This window comes from Seriola aureovittata, chromosome 1 (genome assembly GCF_021018895.1).
Source record: "Seriola aureovittata isolate HTS-2021-v1 ecotype China chromosome 1, ASM2101889v1, whole genome shotgun sequence".
NCBI lineage: Eukaryota > Metazoa > Chordata > Actinopteri > Carangiformes > Carangidae > Seriola > Seriola aureovittata.
The window spans coordinates 32,133,348-32,152,978 of record NC_079364.1 but is presented as its reverse complement, the minus strand read 5'-3'; the positions used below and the strand labels follow the sequence as shown (position 1 = coordinate 32,152,978).

Here is a 19,631-nt window from a genome sequence, read left to right as displayed (position 1 = left end):
CGTTTTCACAATTATATTAAAGTAAAGTCAAAATTCTTTCATCATTTTAATCTCTCAAGTCATCAGCATTGTTGCTCCACTGGTCTTCTACTCCCAAAAATGAATTCTGCAACATGTAATGTAAAATAAAAGAAGAGTGAGACATTTCATTGTTTAACAATACATTATAATAAAATAAAAATAATAAACCACTGAAGCATAACGAAAGGAAAACTTTTAAATATATTGGCTTTATTTTGAAATTCCCTCACATGGTGTGCGTGCCGTCGGTCGGCTTTTTACTGCTCTGACACGCCTCTCGCTCTTGTGACCGGTAGTCTCCGGAGCCAATCAGAACACACCATCTGTAAACATGGCGTCTGACTTCAGGTGGAGATGTGTGGTGCTCCTGCTCTGCGCTTATTTGTTTTGTATTTTAGCCACTGTCAGCGGAGAAAACACCAAGAAGAAGAAAGATATCCGAGACTACAACGATGCAGACATGGCGCGGCTCCTGGAACAATGGGAGGTACGTTAACGAGCTGGTTTTCATTTAGCCAGCATGCAGAGGTTAGCTGCTAGCCTAGCCATTAGCTAGGCATGTCACTGGCTTGGCTGCATCATCAGCAACATGGAACTCGTAACATTATCTACAGCAGCAGTTAATCTGCCCTTTTTCCTTTACTATTGACTTCTGTTAATTGTTTTGTTTTTTTTAATTTATCTATTGAAAGTGTATACAAAAATGTGCTCAATATAGTTGTGAACATAGAGTCAAGAGTAATAATTTCAAAATGAATAAAATGTAAAATGTAAAAATACATAAACATAAATAAAAAGAAATATATACACATACGTTATCAGATTATTCAAGTTCACCATTAAGTTTAACACTTTTATTACTGTTGTTTAGTATTTGCAAGATCAAGATTAATATACATCTTGACGATTAATATACATTTTGAGTTTGCTTAAAAAAGTCGAGGTTGACTTTTGTTATTGTGCATTTATGTATGTGAAGTTTACAGTATTGTGTCAACACATTTAGTTTCTGTGTTGATTGTGGTGGAAAAGCTATCCTTTACTGCAGTAAACATAGCAATACTACAATCTATTGAGTGTTACACAAGTAAAAGTTATTATCAGCAAAATGTCATATAAATCAATATGTGGCAGTCAGTGTTGATAGAGTGGCAGGCTGTCACAAATAAATGTGTCTGGGAAACACTGGGTAGATATATGAAGTAGCATTGAATGGGGATTGTGTTATATTGCAGTAGTAACATATAATGAGGTGGTAAAGTTGCTGAGTGATACAGAACTTCATGAGCTCTCAGCTGTAGTAACAAGTATTCCACTATATTTAGAATGGGCTTGGCTCAGCACCTTCAGCAATATGGAGGGTGAGAGTGTGGCAGTCGGGTACTTTGAGTGTAATCCAGTGTTTTGAACCTTTGATGATTCACTGTGCATCATTCCTCCTCTTGGTTCCACAGGAGGATGATGACATTGAGGAAGGTGACCTGCCAGAGCACAAGAGGTCTCCTCCTCCCATTGATTTTGCAAAGGTGGACGCCTCTAAGCCGGAGGAGCTGCTCAAGTTGTCTAAGAAGGGTCGGACTCTGATGGTCTTTGCTACAGTGTCGGGAGACCCCACTGAGAAGGAGACGGAGGAGATCACAGGCCTGTGGCAGGGCAGCCTCTTCAATGCCAACTTTGATATTCAGAGGTAGTTACTCACTCAACTCCTACTTTTCAACAGGGTAGATTTATTTCTCATTAACTTGGCCTGCAGTTAATGATGGTTGAAGTTTATGTCATGGGGATCAACTAATAACCTTAGTGCTGTTATTAACTGTTAGAACTGTTATTGGTTGTTATACTTGAGCAAAGCCTGATTAAGTTTTAGAGCTGAGAAAAGGACTGCAGTCGAAAATTCAAAATGATCTCCTCTCTAACCAAATCTCCTCGACCTCGATGGAAAACGTCATGAGGTCAAAGATATGGAGGAGAATTCATAAGGACTTAAGAAAACAATCTGACTGCACTTACATTAAGCTTTTTTTTTTTAAACTAACTTTATTTATCACACATGGGCGATGATAAATCCACCTTTCGTCATCCCAAAAACAAAGCAAACATGATTGAAATGTTGAAATAAGATGACATGATACAAAAATACAAATAGAGAAAGTTGAGCCATTCAAATAATGATAAATAGAAATAAAGAACTGAGCAAGAGATCAGAATAAATTATATTCAGACAGACGTTTTCTGGCATAGAAGCTTTTGACATTTGTTAAGTCGAGAAAATCCATTTTTAGGTCTTTACACGAGAGGGGATTTAGTGAAACAACATTTATGTATAGACTGTAGTATTTAGTTATGATGATGATATTGCTGACTATAAATTCAATCTGCTTGTTCTTCATGACGACTCCTGAGAACAGAAGAAATCATATTTGTGGATTTGGGCTTCAGTGAATCAGACGAGTATTTCCATCAGTTCTGGATCGAGTCTCAAACATAAAACAGTTTCTCTGTTGTTTCTACATTTATGTGGCTCTGCCAAGGTGAAACTACGATGATGCATCGCTTAAATTGTCGCTGCAGCAAGGAATTGTGGGACGGCATTTGTCCTTTCCTTTCGTAAAGGAAGCTCCAGTGTTTCCTAAAGGAGATAAGATAGGAAGCACTGAAGCTACTTCTTATCATTTACCAGTTCTGATCATGGCTGCTGCTCAGATACTACATTTCACTCAGTCCGAACCTTCCTAAGAAAACTTTTTTTGCACACAGCACGATCTGAAGCTTTGGAGCAGTAACAGGGAGGACAGTGACATCTAGTGGTGTGAAGAAAACACAGCAATTGCTCCAGACTGGAGCCTCAACCCCCAGCTGAGCTCAGATTGTAGGTTTAGTCCCATTAATGTCTAAGAGGGCTATATGTTCATGATCAAGGTACACTTACTAGCTTTGTCTAGAGCTTTCGCCCATATGGTGTATGTTGAACTGTCATGGAAAATTTGTTTTTAAGTGTTAACCTTTTAGTTGAAGCAGTTTAAGCAGCTTGCTGGTTGTCCCACACTCACATATCTTTAACTTATATTGTGTAAAACCAGAAAAACTACATAGACACAATGCTGTTTGTTTTGACATTTTTTTAATTTTGTTTTGTTTTTTCAGTTCAATAAATGCAGGGCTTTTCCAAAGTGAATGAGTAATCCTGTTAAAGGAATAGTTTGGGTTATTGGACGTGGGGTTGTATGAGGTAGTCATGCATAGTCAGAGTGTTACCTGCACTAGATTCTTAGTTCTTCTTAGTTTTCAGCAATTCATTTTTATTAACCAAACTGTTATTTAGTCACTAAAAACATCAACCCTACATTACCATAGTCTGTCCTAACAAACTGTACCTGGTGTTGGTGATCCACCTGTCCTCCTTCAGGTTCGTGGTGGGTTCCAACAGGGTGATCTTCATGCTGCGGGACGGCAGTCTGGCCTGGGAGGTCAAAGACTTCCTCGTGGCCCAGGAACGCTGCATGGAAGTGACAGTGGAGGGACAGGTATTTCCTGGGAGAGCTGCCAAGAAGGACGATGCCAAATACAACCAGAAGAATGACGTCAATGCCAAGAAGAACAAGAAGAAGACGGAGAGCAAGAAGCCTGACCTGGAGGGGAACAGTGCCAGACATCTGAAGAATGAGCTTTGATGGGATAGCGCAGAGGGAGACGAGGTGTCACAGGTCCTTGTTCTTCTGGCCTTAGACATGTTTATTCTCAAGACCAGGATCTGTGAGCCGTCGACTTGATGAGAGCTGCAGGACCATGCGAAGATGCAGTGGTTCACACTTGGTGGTATGAGTGAACTAATAAAACCTGTTGGGTTCATTGCTGCTGAGCTGGAGTCAGAGATTTATCGTCCCTCAGTGGAACATGTTGCAGCATCCAGCCTTGAAATAATGTTAAAGTAATAATCTTAAAAATAATGATCACCTCTGTCACCGAGTGGTTAAAGAATCAGTTGTAATGTCAGTGTTGACTGGTTTAGCTGTGTTCTGTTAGATTTTTATCAAATCCAAATCAATGCATGCACATCTTGTTTAAAAGGTACTCAAGGTAAGCATTATTAAATTGTATTTTTTTCTGTGCCCAGAGCCATGTTAGGTACAGGAAGTGGTTCTCCTGACACTGATATGGAGTTGTTCATCAGACCTTCAAATGCTGGTCTGTGTCAGAAGTTGTTCACGTCCAGCAGCACTTCTAGATTTGATACAAAAGTAGCACCCACACTTTCTGTTTGATTTTTCACTGAATATAAGAATAAACATTTTTTAAATAATCACATGAGCTTCGTCTTCATTGCTGAGGTTTGAAGATTTGAAGGTTTGAAGCTTATGTGTTCTCATCCTGCTAGTCTTTACTGTGAAGTGCAGACAGTGGCTTTATTGTACGTATAAGTGAACTCTTTGGAATTACCTCCATTTATGTATAACTAATAACACACAAATCATAGTTTTGTTCTTGTCCACAATGAAAACTTCATTCAAACATTCACAGTGTGGCAGTAAAAAGTCTGTGAACCCCTCGACTAATGACATCAGCAGAAGCTGAGTCAGGAGTTATCAGAGTGCAGTCAGTGAAAGAAGATCAGAGGTGTGTGTTAGACACTTGACACTCACACAAGAGTAGTTGATTAGCACGAAGCTGAAAGTGTCACGGAGTCGTCTCAAAGAGTTTAGATCTTCATCAGTCCACGGTCACGCAAACTGTCTGTAGCTGGAGATGACTCAGCCCTGTGGCTCCTCTCCCTAGAAGTGACGTCCAGCTGAGAAGACTCCAAAAGCTCGACACAGATGATCAGTGACGTTAACAAAGAAGCTCGGAGTTACAGCCGAAGGCTTCAAGGAATCATTGGAGCTGGTTAACATCCCTGCTCATGAGTCGACCAGTCACACATCATGGGGCATGTTGTCCTGCCGCAGACACCACAGAGAAAGCTGCTGCTCTCCAAAAACACATTGTTGCACCCCTGAAGTTTATAAAGAGCATCTTTACACTCCACAGTGCTACTGGGAAAATGTTTCATGGACTGATGAAACTAAGGTTCACTTGTTTGGGGAAACATGCAGCTCTATGTGTGGTGTAAAGGGCACTACATACTACATCCCATCATCATCATCCTCAGGGAGCATCATGGTCTGGGGCTGATCTGCTGCCTCTGGACCAGGACGGCTCCACGTCATGGAGAGGAAAGTGAATTCCCAGGTTTATCAAGGTCTCTTCCAGGACAAAGTCAGGGTGACCGTCCACCTGCTGAAGCTCAGGAGAAGCTGGGTGATGCAGCAGGACAATGACCCAAAACATCAGGGTAAGTCCACCTTCTGGAGTGGGCCAGTCAGAGACCAGACCTTAACCCAGTAGTGATACTGTGGACTGAGCTCAGAGAGCCGCTCACACCAGACACCAGAATCTGAGCGGAAGCAGGTCTTTAAAGAAGAATGGTCCAAACCTCCTCCTGAACACTGAGCAGCTCTGATCAGCTGCTACTGGAAGCTCTGCTTTGATGTTATTGGAGCCAAATGAGGTTCAACCAGTTATTAAATCCCTCACTTACTTTTTCCACCAGCACAGTGAATGTTTAATGGCTGTGTTCAAGAAACATACAAAGATTATAATTGTTTGGGTTATATTAGTTTTGGGACACTGTGTCTGTCCACATTTTTTTTTTTTTTTTAATTAATTAATTTTTTCAGGCTTTTTGTGCCTTTATTGACAGTGCAGTAGAGAGACAGGAAATGGGGAGGCAGAGAGAGGGGAAATGACATGCAGCTAAGGGCTGTCCGATGCGGGACTTGAACCAGGACCAACTGCAGCGAAGTCTGTAGCCTCTAAACATGGGGTGGATGCTCATCCGACTGAGCTACTCGACGCCCCTGTCCGTCCACATTTGAGGCTTAGATGAAGATCAGATCACATTTTATGACAAATCAGTGCAGACAACCAGGTCTGTCTGAAGGGTTCACACAAGGGTGTAGGTTCGGTCTCAACACTGGTTGGAACACAACAACTCCTCCAAAACAAAGAGGACTTTTTTTTAATGCTGTCAGCTGAACGGCCTGTTAACATATGATCTTTATTTACATTTAAATCAAACCTATACACAGTAACAGATCAAAGATTAAAAGAAAGTAAACTAGGAAATGACTTGCTAAATGCTTGTCATCCATCACCAACATATTTATATTCAGTTGTCCTACCAATGCTGCAGTTTCCCTTTTCTCCTTGATTTCACATTTAAAACTTGCTCTACATTGACCAGCTACAGCAGTAAAATGCTGCTAATCTAGTGATGCATCAGTATTAACAATCTAATAATAAAAGGCTGGTGTTGTTTGGTAGCTATAGCAGGTTTTCATTTAAATGAGTGTGGCTGCTGTCTGGTTGGTTTACTACCTATTACTGAGGCTCTGGTGGTGAAGCAGCTCCTGATGTCTGTGTTTCGGTGGTTTGCTATCAGGCTTAAATCAGTCTTGGTGGAGATGTAGCCTCAAGGAGCAAACATTTGAATTATCTAATGACTTCACACTAAATCATGTTCACACAAAGACAATTCAGTCCTCCCAAAATGTTGGTAGGGACATGTCCCTACCATCCATATGTGTAGTCACCTGAACATCACGGCCCTTCACTTCCCAGACTAAATAATATATTTACATGATCAAATATCACGATGAGTCAAAAGCATCTGCTACATGCTGTGTCTCACAGTCTGGGCTTCAGTTAGAATTAAAGGGAATATTTTACACCAGCTGGCAACAGTATGTGTTTGTCTCTTTCCTGGTTCAACATGGTCAGCTGTGGCTCAGCTGCACACCGCCACAGCTCAAAGAAACAGTTCTCCAACTTCAGTGTTGACTGGTCTACACACAGCCCTGAGCCGAGGCCTGTTTCATCACACTTGTAACTTCCCTCTCACGTACATTTGGAGAGGTTTCACTTCACAGCAAGCAGCATGCATGACCATGTGAGAACCCTGTAGACACATTCATCTGCAACTTACCAGTGTCAGGCACATGTGAAATGAGACACTGCCACCACTTGAGACCTGCACGTGAGCAGTGAAACTGGTCCCAGACCTGATCACCCAACATCAGTGTTAGACCTGATACACCTACATACAAATCAAATCCCTGCAGAGAGGTTACAACATCTGATGAAGAGTGAAACCAGCAGAGTGGAGCTGTCACAGCATGACACATTACACTTTTTCTGATTTGCCAAAACACTAAATCTCGTTCTCTGAAGGAAAAACTCAGTGACCTGAAGACATTTACTGAATCAATCACTCTTTTGAAACTAAACTATTTTCACCTGGTTAGACACAAGCTGCAGATCTCGTTTTTTACAAAACTCTAAACACATTTTTACTAAAACACACTGTGTTCTGTGATGTACTCATGGTGCATGATGGTTTCAGCACAGGTGTCATAGCTTACACACAACGGCTCAAAACTGTTCACACTTGTTGCTAATGTGATGAAACCAATGTAAGACAGGTCAGAGTGCACAGGTTGCATTTTGAATGAAACAATGTAGGGAAATAATCTGAGAGGAAGAGGAGGAGGAAGACCAAGAACAGTCATTTTAGATGAATATACATTTTAAAAGGGCAAAACTGTTTTGCCCTCTTGAATGTGATATCTCAACACCACCGTGGCGAAATTTGTTTAGATTTGGCACAAACATTCACAGATTTTAGTGGACAAAGGTCAAAGTTCAAGGTCACGGTGATCTCACGTCCTCGTGAATGCAATATATCAGTATTTCATTCAATTTCATCACGTCTTACACACCGTGACACCACCAAACACCTTTTTGCCCATAACTCACTGATTCATTCACTAATCCTGACACAACGAGGATAAAATAAAGTGATAACATTTCATTTCCAAAAGGTCAACTTCACTGTGACATCATAATGTTCTGCAAAAACACCCCTGTTCATTATTCAACACTGTACCTCAGGAAGGAGAGACTGTGACCATATTTCCTGTAACTTTACCGGTTGATGGAGGAAACAACCACGAGGAGGTGATTCAAGTTTTTCAATGTTTTTTGCTTATAATTTGTCTGTTACTGAAAAAAGGAAGCTGCTCAGGCTCATCGCCGACTTCCACGTCGTGCTGGGAATACAGATGATAGTGGTCGTGACAGTTTGTGTTTGCGTGATTTGAAAATTTCAGAATAATACACAGTGTTTTCAAGAAGGAGACTGACATTCACACAAACTGTTCATCATCATTTATTTCTATACAAAAAGTCCTCAAAGAAATTCATAGTCATCACTTTACAAGCCCAAGCCACATATACAACACATCCATTTGGTGTACAGTGAAAACAAGCCAACTATACCATATGAGTCATATGCATGTATGCTGAGTGTCTGGTACAAATCTTTTAAAATGAAGCGATAATATTTCGTACATACAGAATACATACAGGACAGGAATAACATTACAACTCAAAAGATGTCCCTTGTAGATTTGGATCAACTGTGTCTGTACAATAAATAAGTATAAAATATATCTCTTAGCAATCTGTGGATTTTTAAAAACACATTAAACATACAAAACACTAAATTACTGCTACAACATCCGAAAAAAGACCAGCTATTTCGGCAAAGGGAGGGGAAATCCTTTCTTTTGCCAGATTGGATCAAAGATCTCTGTGATTTTGAAATGGGGGAAATTGCACATTTAAAAACTCCCTGCTTTTAGCATTCACTGGATAATTTCCTTTTTTTTATATTACGGGCTTCTTGCTGGTTTATTTCAAAAAACACAGACGAATGGGTCACAGACACTGATGGGAAAGAAAGTGAGAGGAAAACATCACAATATCAAGTGAGCGAGAGCTCGGAATGAAACAGAGCAAGTCCACAACCGAACCGGGAATGTTTGTTTTTTTTCTTTAAACAGTTCAAACACGCCAAGAGTGAAACCACTCCACCTCTACATCTGTCGTGTCACAGAGACCTGCAGGGGAAGGACGATACACGTTTATTATACATGCCTTTGATTGGCTCGCTCACACTTCATTTAGAAGCAGTCATGGCCGACACTGTGGAGATCAGTGATATAGAAACATCACACAACCAGGCTAGGAACATAAGAATAGACTGTTGTTGTAAAATGTTTGTTGTTGTATCAGAGTATCAGGGCCACATTCAGGAAAAAATCTGAAATAAAGGTGGAATTTTGAGAAGAAAATCATAATATTACAAGAATAAAATCATAATCTAATGACTATAAAGTGATAATTGTAGGTTGCGTGTTGTTTTAGAAGGAAATATGAGAAGCTTTAAAATGAGGAACATGGAGCATCCTGTGAAGTTCTACTTCAGGTTTCACAAATAAGGAGATACTTCATCTTTTGGCTCATCATCATAATCATCATCATCATCATCATCATCATCATCATCATCATCATCTTCATCATCATCATCATCATCATCATGACACTGATTGTGTAGAATTTGAGTCTATTCTATTGTTAGACAGACAAACAGCAGCTGCCAGAAGCAGCAGGCTGACACTGTCTGTCCTTTCACCTGGTTTATTAGCTGCTTGTAATATTACTAAAAACTATGTTTGTAATATTGTTTGACTTATTTTCTTGAAATATTATGATTTTATTCTCAAAATTACAACTTTATTCTCATAGTTTCATATTTCTTTTTTTCCTCAATGTTGCCCTAATACTCAGTCGTAGGTAAATAATCAATGGTCAATGATCAGTCTCCTACCAACTACAACCATGTACAACTCTTTGTGTTCACTTCAGTGTTCCATCACAAGAAGCAGTGAAGAAACAAACACTAACAGTTCAAATGAACGCTGCTTGTTTGACTGCTGTGAACACTGTGACCTGACTGGACTGAAACCTCTTGAAAAGCTGAGTCTGAGTCAAACTGCTTTTCTTGTTTCTTGTTGTTAAAGAATGAAGTGAGTTTCTTTATGCTGACCATAGAGAGATGATGAGACCCCTGGGCGGAGAGACACACGGGGACTAAAAAAAGATACAAACCATCAGTTTGTAGTCCTTTTGTATTAGTTCTGGGTCTCATTAACAACACAGAAAAACAGACTCTGAGATGTTGTTGTGTCTCTTTGTAGTTGTTTTGCATAACTTTGTGTCTTTTGTGCTCTTTTGCATCTCTCTATGGTCATTTTGTGGTTGTTTGACTTTCCAACAGGAAATATTGTTATAATATGAAAAATAACTCACTTCATAAAGAGGCTCTGGCCCTGGAGCCCTCTGACCCTCAGGACCCTGATCTTCTTCTGTAGTTAACAAACTAGTTTTCTACCTCATCTCTCTACTGAAGAGCTGTCCAACTAAAAAACACTGGCGCTGGATATGTTGCAAACTTGTTCATCATAGCGTCATGCTTTCCTCACCACGTTTACTGTGAATACAAAATATTTCCATATTATTGTCATTGGTAGGTGGGTGACTCTTGCCTCTGCAAACATCTGTAACAGACTTTGCTACTGGTTGGACAAAACACCCAGAGCTGGGGAACCAAGGCAGGAGGGCAGACCAAGACGTGAAACCGGTTTTCGTACCATCCAGGTGGCAACGCGCTGAAAAATTGCGAGTGGTTAGCGCACATACTGAGAAACCCCACATTGTCTTATCATGCTGAGCTAAACCATGCCCAGCAGGTGCGGGCCCAGGTGCTCCTCTACGAGCTGCTCCTGGCCCCAGGAGGGCGTCCTGGTTTCTCTGTCCCACATGAGGTTGCTCTGGTTCATAAGGGATCTCCAATGGAGTCATTTGGGCTAATTTAGACATCTGATCTGGAGTTTATTTCAGGCTCATACAACAGGGAGGAGACGCCAGAACAGACTGAAAACATGCTGCAAGGTGTATGTACCCCACCCCTCCATATCCCCAGGGAAATACAGGGATATGGAGGGTATCTGGGCTACTACTGTGATCCAGACCAGACAGAATATATGGACCACCTACTGAAATTGGACCAAGACCAGACAGAAATCATTTGAGCCTAAGTTATTCGATCATCCTAACGTTTTCTGTGCAACAAACTTAAGTAACTTCCTCAGCTAAAACCTAAATCTTAGGGTCATATTAAAGAAGAAAACTTCAGTTGTTTAGTGCAACTGGCCCCTGCACTTCTGCTTGGGTGAGCGCGATGCCAGAGGACCTGCCGTATGTGCTAATTTGTCAAAATAACAGAAGCCTTCAAACAAATTCAGTCAATGACAGAAAACGTTTGGTTAAGGTGAGCCCTGTGTCAGTGTGCTGGGGTCAACCAATAGCAAAGTCTGTTAGTCTAATTATTGAAGACTGAACTGAGTTTTCCTTGTTAAAGCTCTAGTGGATGTTGCTTGAGAAGAGTCAGTTAAGGGTTTGGGGGCTTTCAGAGAGCTAACGAGCCGAGTACATCATTTAACAAACAGGCCAATGTTCATGTTGACATGAAATGAAGTGAATGTCCATGTTAGCTGGTGCACAAAACGGATGCTTTCACAGCACAACAGTTATGGTTAGCTGACCAAATCCAACAGTTACTTTAGCTGGCAAGCTGAGATTATGTAAACATAACAACATTAGTGACGAAGTGACTGTGCAGTCAGAAACAGAACCAATATCATATCTATTCACATCTGTGGAGCCAATCACGTCTCTGCAAACACCAATGGTTGTTTTGAGCCACTGTTGCTAAAGAGTTGCAGACCTCCAATATGGCTGCCACAGGGTGTGTTGTCACTTTAAAGCAGTCTACTGAAGATGGGTGTCTCACACAGATACAGTTCAGAGGCAGAGCTGGCTCTGGGAACACACCGCAGAGTCACATCTTTTTTTCTGACCGCCAATAGAAAAAAACACCACTTGATACTGGACCAATGGCTTGGAGCGACTGACTCTTCAGTGCTGGCAGTGTGTGTGTGTGTGTGTGTGTGTGTGTGTGTGTGTGTGTGTGTGTGTGTGTGTGTGTGTGTGTGTGTGTGTGTGTGTGTGTGTGTGTGTGTGTGTGTGTGTGTGTGCATTTTTTGAAGGGGTATGTGTCAGTATCTGGGGCTACATAGTCTCTTGGCTTTCCTCCCCATTCTGTCTGCCACTCATAGTTTTATCTTGTGCACCACAGGAACAGGCAGGACCTGATGGATCTTGGCTCGGTCTGCATCCACCTCCAGATGGACCCAGTCCGGGTGGAAGGAGCCTTTGAATCCCACAAATGCAATTTTATCTGCAGGGAGGCAAATGACATTAAAGTGAGAGGAATAATTTGAGCATCAGGTTGTTTTTCTCCAGCTCTTTACAGAAACGTACACACAGAGAGTGGGGGGGTGGGGGTGGGGGGGGGGGGGTGGTAGGGTAGTTTGACCACAGGTCTCCCCACTGGAGTGAGGGAATCTGTCAAATAGTGCAGTTCTATCTCTGTACAGTACTAATGCAATTAGTAAAAGCAGTCACACCAGGAAAAGCTTCTGTGTTGTGTGAAACTGAGGAAAATAGACTCTTCTGCACACCACCACATGTGTGTGTCTTGTGTAAGTGTGACAAGGTGTAATAATTAGTTTCTCTTCAGTGTGTTAATCTATTAATCTATTTGTGTAATGAAGGCAGCCGTATTTGCTGTTTTTACAACTGTTGACATGACTGATGTGTTTTTCCATGTCGCTATAAGAGATTTTTTGCGTTAATGATCATTGCTTATTTTTACAAGAAAGAACTATTCAGCTCAGCAGTTGCATGAATCAGATGTTTGTACATAATGTACATGGAACATCACTGACACTAATATATTTAACAGACTCAACGTGTCTAAAATTGTTCTTGATGAATCTGTCACGAAACTTGGTAAAAAACTGTAAAAATGAAACAATACTTTGACATTCTCACAGTCACCTGTGAAAAAAGGAACAACAGCACCATCTATTGGATTTTTGTTGAAAATGTCCGATAGATTCCAGGTAAACTCTTGCTAAAATGCTCCACTGTGATCACACAGATTAGGTCAGTTACCTTTCAGTTTGATGCTTTTGTCTGCTCCAAGTCTGTCCAGGACTTTAGTCCAGGATCCTCTGGTGACCAGGCGTCCTTTAGACGTCATGAGGACGATGGAACTAGAGAGTGAGAGACAGTGCATCATTGTAATGTTCACATTCAGCTTGTCATAGGTGCATGTGTCGCCTCTTTTCACCTCCAGCCTTGTATTGGAGCAACACTCTGACAGTTTAGACAGTCGATGCATCTTTCAAAAAACAAAGGAAACGATTTGGCAGAATATGGAGGCAAACCATCATGAAGAGTCTTAAACAGAGAGCTAGGAAACAGCTGAAGGGTTTTTAAGGTAGTTAGGTTTGACAGCGGGGCGGCTTCGTACCCGTCTCTCAGTCCACTGACGTAGTTGTCAATCTGTGCAGGGATGCCCTGCAGGATGGAGTTCTTGAAGCTCTTGCTCTCCACCACCTTCCCATCAAGCCCGTCAATTACCGTCAGATGCACCCCGTCGTCTGCTTGGTACAACTTCTTACCATTCACCTGTCACAAGAGAGTCACCCAATCACAGCACAGCTCTGACAGCAAAGCACACCTCAGTAATATCACTGACTCAGCAGTACTTACATCAAACAACACGGTTCAGTCACATTATGTCTGACAAAATAATAACTTCATCTGTCTAAATTCATCTTTTGCACAAAGCAGTTTAGTTCTTCACTATCTTTATCTTTTTGCGGTACAATGAATTCTGGGTAAATTAAGACTTTTGTTCAAAATAAAAAAAAAAGATCGACCAAGGAACCACATCCAACCCCTCAGCTCCGTTTACCCTCAGCAGAAAATGTTTGTCTTTAGGAAGAATTCAACAGTTACAAGGACGTTTAACATGAAGAGGGAAAGAAAAATGTGATTTGGTCTAAAAACTCTTTCTCTTCTCTTTACTTTCTCTATAACAATGTTAGCAAACCACAAATTATGAGCCATGTTTTCCTGTTTTTTGTTGCTGGATGCTACTGGTTAGCGCAAGTGTCATTGATTGTTACCATGGTAACATTGGTCTTAGGACTGAGTTAGCCTGGGGGAAAGGGGCTGGTTCCACAAAGGTATGTCAGACTGGTCTGTAGTGTTCATGTTGCTCACAGATCAGTCTGATGTCAGACTGTTACACACAGATACAGACTGACTCATTCTAAGACTAAAACATTAGACACCTTTGTGTCCGACTGTTTGTTATATCTAAGCTAGAGTCAAAGTCTGTCTTTGTGAAACCAGGCCCTGTTCAATTTGTGAGTGGGAGTAAAAGTGAAGAGCTTTTACTTTTATCTTTTATCACTAGTATTCAATAAGTGTTTAATGAGCTGTAGTAATCTATGCATGAAGCCACAGAAAAAACTAGTGGTCTGAGTCTCAGCTGTTCAAGCAAAGTGACAGTTCCTCTACACCTACTTCTACACTGTCTGTACGAGACAACGGATACCTCAATGAAGGCAAAGTCCTCCTTGATGTGGAAGAAGCGGGTGTTGTAGGATTCCAGCTTGACCTCCAAGAAATGTTCCGGTGAGTGCTGAGGAGAGACAAGCAGAGGAACAGAGCTGACATCACAGAGCTACACAGATGATGTGAGATAACCACAGCTGAATAAGACAGACATTCATACAGGATGTGTCACATAACCATACAGCAAACAGCTCTTCAATTACACTGGAATATGTTTCTTAAAAACAGTCTGAAGAGTGTGTTAAATTTATTTATTTATACATTTATTAAGTATGAAAATATTTGAAAAATGTATTGATTAATTCAGATGCATGTGTCACATGACAGCTGTGCAGTATGGCCACATAAGCAGAAAGCCATAGTGATGTGTGCTACCTACGTTTTTCACCTTGGGAAACATTGTGGACGGGAATCAAATGATTCAAATTTGTATATTTATATCTTGTTAACTGACTGGTTTATTGAATACTTTGAGTTTGTGTGTTTTTATTTAATTTATTTTGCTTTATGTATTGCTCAGATTTTTTTTGAAACTTGAATGAAGCTGGTTAAAAAAATACCTCGCATCAGACATCAGACACAGAAACGCTCAGGTGAAACTAATGACATTTACCTACTGAAACATACTGTATCTTACTGTAAATGGAGCAGAGCATCATTAATCATTAATTAATAATATTAATGGCATCGGTGTCATATCTGCTGAGTCTGAAATCCTTCCCTCTTCACTGACAAATGGACTTTTAATGATCACCTATAATATTATTAATTATTATTTATATATTCTGCTGAGTGAAATTTAACAGCAGTAACATCATACTACAACAGCAAAAAGTGTTCAGACCTGTTTAGTAACATCTAGTTTTTAATTAAAGTCTCTTGAATGAATGAATGAATGAATGAGGACACACACACAAACACAACCACTTCTTCTCACCAGCCTGGCATTAGGTGTCTTCCTGGGCATGGGTACATCCACGACGGGCAGCTCGGCGTGTCGGGGGTAGGCCTGGGCCATGCAGTTGCTGGGGGGACTACCTTTGGGGATGATGGCTGTGATCTTCACCCTCTCACAACCTTTGACAGAGCAGAAGGCGAACTGCTCCCTGTCGTTGTGGGCCTTCACCTTCAGGAAGAGCAGGCTGCAACCCACACAGCAAAGCTTCAGACATCAGACATTTCCTTTGGTGGTTTGCAACCACAGGGAAGAAATACACTGTGATGTACAGATTTATTTGATACTTCAGTTGTTCCTGCGACCAACCAGCACCTGCCCGCTCATACTGGCTGTGCATGGGGAGTTTGGTTCACAGATGTATCTTTATCTTTTACTGCACTGAGGACACATAGGACATGTAGTCATTAAATCAGACCTCCAGTAAAGTTATTATCCGTACTGCTCTGTTGTCAATATCACAGTTTCCTGACCCGCTTCCTGCTGCCTACCTACTTCAACCTGTTGGACCTATTGTAGTTGTGTCTGCACTGTTTTCCTGTGCAGTGAGGGATGACAGCTTTATAAGTTTGCTCAGTCACAGTTTCACCTCCACATGAAGTCCTTTAGAATTACCATGTTAAACTGACCATCTGACCTCTCATGTCTCTGAACCTGTTGGAGACCAGGGCTGCAGTCAAAAAAGAGTTTTTTTCTTAGCACGGTTCAAACTGAGTGAAGTAACCTGAAGTATCTGAGCAGCATCATGATCAGAGCTGCTCCACTTCTCTAAATAATAAGGAAAGGAGGTTCAATGCTTCCTATCTCATCTCCTTCCTTTACAAAAGGAAAGGAGAAAACAATTCCTTGCTGCAGCAACATTTAAAGTGATGCATCATTGTAGTTTCACCTTGGCAGAGCCACGTAAATGTAGAAACAACAGAGTTTTATGTTTGAGACTCGATCCAGAACCGATGGAAACCCTTGTCTGATTGACTGAAGCCCAAATCCATAAATATGATTTATTCTCTTTAAATCCAGTCAGGAGTCATCATGAAGAACAAACATATCATCTTTATCATCATCATAACAATCTATAAATCTTCTGCTCACTGCACTAAAAATAATTTTTTACTACTACCACAAAACTCTCTATATATTCTATAATCTACATACTGATGTCTGAATATAATTCACTCTGGCCCAGACACACTTATTTTCATTTAATTATTATTTTACCGACTCAACATTCTCTATTTGTTTATTTCTTTCATCTTATTTCAACTGTTCAATCCTGTTTGCTTGGTTTCTGTGGTTAGGAAAGGAGGATTTATCGTTCATGTGTTATAAATAAAGTTGGTTTAAAAAAATAAGAAGCTTAGTGTAAGTGCAGTTGGATTTTCTCTGCACCGTGTTTGTCCTTTCCTCAGTCCTTATGAATTCTCCCTCACATCTTTCCTTGACCTCATGACGTTTTCCATCAAGGTCAAGGAGAGGTGGTTCAAGAGATCATTTTGACTTTTCAACCACAGCCCAGATCTCAGCTATTACTGTGATGAGTTGGAGTTGGTTTACCAAAGCTTAGGTTGATGTGTGGGGACCAGAAAATAAGAAGCCAATAGAGGCTCTTTAAGCTGAATGTTGGAGTTGCTCTGGTACTGATACTAGTATCAGAAATGTCTCTGATACTGCCAAAAATACCGGATCAAGTATCGACAAGTGCGTGTCCATGCACTGTTCCAATACCACGTTACTTATTAATAAACTTTACAGTTTCACACCCAGGAATCAATTTTTCTTTGCTGCTCTAAAACAGTAGTTTACACAGGAAGTTGTGCCTCTAACAGCTACTTTTCTAACTGACTTATGGGAAATAGCGTAACGTTAGCCATTAGAAAAACATTAACAATTTGGAAACATGTTACACTGGAAAGTCCCAGCAGGAACAAGGCAACGTGTACAATAGGCATTAATATCAGGGGGTGGCACTAGTGTTAGGACAACTAGTGTAGGAGCTGTTATTTATTCCTAGATTTATTTATTTATTTAATGAGCAACAGTCACATTAGATAAAAAAGTGAATCTTTACTCATGTATTCGCTCATATTTTACAAATCATATCAAATCCATATAGGTTTAGTTGTAAACAGCTGATAAACCTATACAATGTTTTTAATGCATTGGTATTGGATCAGGTGTGGGTATTATTGATCGTGTCACTGTGTCTGACCCGGTGTCTTCCTCCCAGTAGTAGTATCCTCTGGTCTGGTGGGAGTGGTTGATCTTCTCCCTCTGCGTCGTCCTCATGAAGACGCCGGTCTTGCGGGTCTGTTTGGTCAGGCGGTTGTGGATGTCGGAGATGATGGTGAAGGTGGTGCCTTGTGGGTAACAGAGGCCCACGTTGATCCAGTCATTTCTGACACAATAAACAGAAAAAGGAAAAGTAAAATACTGACTTCATCTCGCAGCAGACCCTGTTCTCACAGGATTATTTAATCAGTTGAATATAAACTGTGGATAGAGCTGAACAAATTGCTTGATTAACTGATTTAGAAGTAACAACAGTGAATTTTATTCATTTATAAAAAAACAATGGAAAACACTCTCTGGTTTTAGCCTCTCCAGTGTAAGGACTTACAAGATGTTTTACTGTTAGCTGCACACAACAAGATGATGACGACAATGATTTGATCCAGTGCAAACAAAGATTAATTGCTGCTATAATTATTGTAAAGTAATCATAGACTTAACCTTGTTATTTGCAGTAAACAGGAGATTAAGTGTTTGAAATTCAGACAAGAAAACAAGTGAATAAAAGCTTGTGCTTTAACTTCATATGTCCAACATTAAACATCTGGATGCTGCCTATCACTCAGCTCTCCGATTTATCACCAACAATCCACACAGCACTCGTCACTGTGTCTTGGGCCCTCCCTTCTCTATCGGGTGAGATCAACAGTCCTATCTATTCATCAGTCCTGTGCCCAAGACATTCTACTTTTAGTACATGTTCTCAGGACTGGCTGACGTTATATGTTCCAGCAGTAAATACTAATCTTGGTAGGACAGCCTTCAGATATCATTTCCCTTCCCCCATTAGGGTGGAATAATTTACAGAACAGACTGAAACTGGACACGCTGATGTTGATATTAAATTATTGTCTGTTGTGGAGCACACAAGATCTATTATTAAACACTTCACTCCAAAAATATATCACTTTAAACTTAATGGTTTAATGATTGCTATATACTGAATTCACAGTTTAATAATCCAGTCCATGGATTTCCTCTTTAGTCCCACAGAAGCTGCTCGCTGCAGCACTGAGTGAAAGATTAGGTTTTTCCAAATGAATCAATGAATTAAGAAAAACCAAATATTCAAAATGAATGGAAGTCAGAGCCTCTGTATAAACTCCACCAATGTCAACATTTCTTCAACAGGACAGCACATTTAAAAGATTATGATCCATTTAGTTAAGTTACAAGATCCTTTATCAAACCTTCAGAATCAGCAAGAGGTAGCTTTATTTTACATCACACTGATCAAAGAGCGACTGACTAAACTATGATCAGTTAATGAACCCGAAGAAACAAACAACAGCTGACAAAAACAAGCAAGTCGTATTTCAGCTCCTCCTGCAGAGAATCAGTCTCACTTGTTTCCCTCCATGAACTGTAGATGGGGCTGTTGGTGTTTGCACCATCAATGGAAATTGGGAGGGAGGACTCAGGCCATGGGGAATAGCTGACATGCTTGAAATGACAACCAGCCTTCATGCATTTTAAATGGCTGCAGGCCGCTCTGTAAACACTCTTTGAGGGGAGGACCACGGAGCGAGGCTCTCCCCATTTCTGTGGTGAGTCCTCATGAATAACAGAGTGAGAGGAGCGAGCCGACAGCCTCCGTCACATTACTTCACCGCCCTGCCGTTTACTGACAGCCTTTAAGGAGGGGTTAGTGTTGAAAAACAAAATTAATCCTGTCAGCTAACTCCCCATGTCACCACTATCGCATGTTTCACTGTATATGTGTTCCCTCTGTCTATATTCTCTCTATAACTTGACAACAATTCAACCATTTCATGGATGAAGTCATCAGTATACTTCAAACAAAGTGCCAGTCAGACTCTGAGACCCCCCCCCCCAAGCTATAATTCATAACTTTTCCACATTAAAATGTCTA

The 19,631-nt window shown here is 40.7% G+C and overlaps 2 protein-coding genes across 5 annotated transcripts in view; one reads left to right on the top strand and one right to left on the bottom strand.

Moving 5' to 3' along the window:
* The first annotated feature begins 337 nt into the window (after positions 1-337).
* Positions 338-4,326, top strand: mesd (mesoderm development LRP chaperone). Its single transcript, XM_056374039.1, has 3 exons — positions 338-508; positions 1,476-1,708; positions 3,428-4,326. Exons 1-3 carry the CDS (start codon positions 353-355, stop codon positions 3,690-3,692), a joined length of 654 nt encoding a protein of 217 aa, XP_056230014.1. The 5' UTR covers positions 338-352; the 3' UTR covers positions 3,693-4,326.
* Positions 4,327-8,268: 3,942 nt separating this feature from the next.
* cemip (cell migration inducing hyaluronidase 1) overlaps positions 8,269-19,631 on the bottom strand; it is a 188,722-nt gene continuing 177,359 nt past the window's right edge. For all 4 annotated transcript variants that reach the window (XM_056377399.1, XM_056377392.1, XM_056377384.1 and 1 more), the window contains exons 24-29: positions 17,679-17,864; positions 15,452-15,656; positions 14,495-14,581; positions 13,400-13,557; positions 13,039-13,139; positions 8,269-12,259 (exon numbers count right to left, since the gene is read on the bottom strand). In XM_056377399.1, the coding sequence (XP_056233374.1) occupies positions 12,132-12,259; positions 13,039-13,139; positions 13,400-13,557; positions 14,495-14,581; positions 15,452-15,656; positions 17,679-17,864 (865 nt within the window). In that variant the 3' untranslated portion in view covers positions 8,269-12,131. The remainder of the gene's footprint in view (positions 12,260-13,038; positions 13,140-13,399; positions 13,558-14,494; positions 14,582-15,451; positions 15,657-17,678; positions 17,865-19,631) is intronic.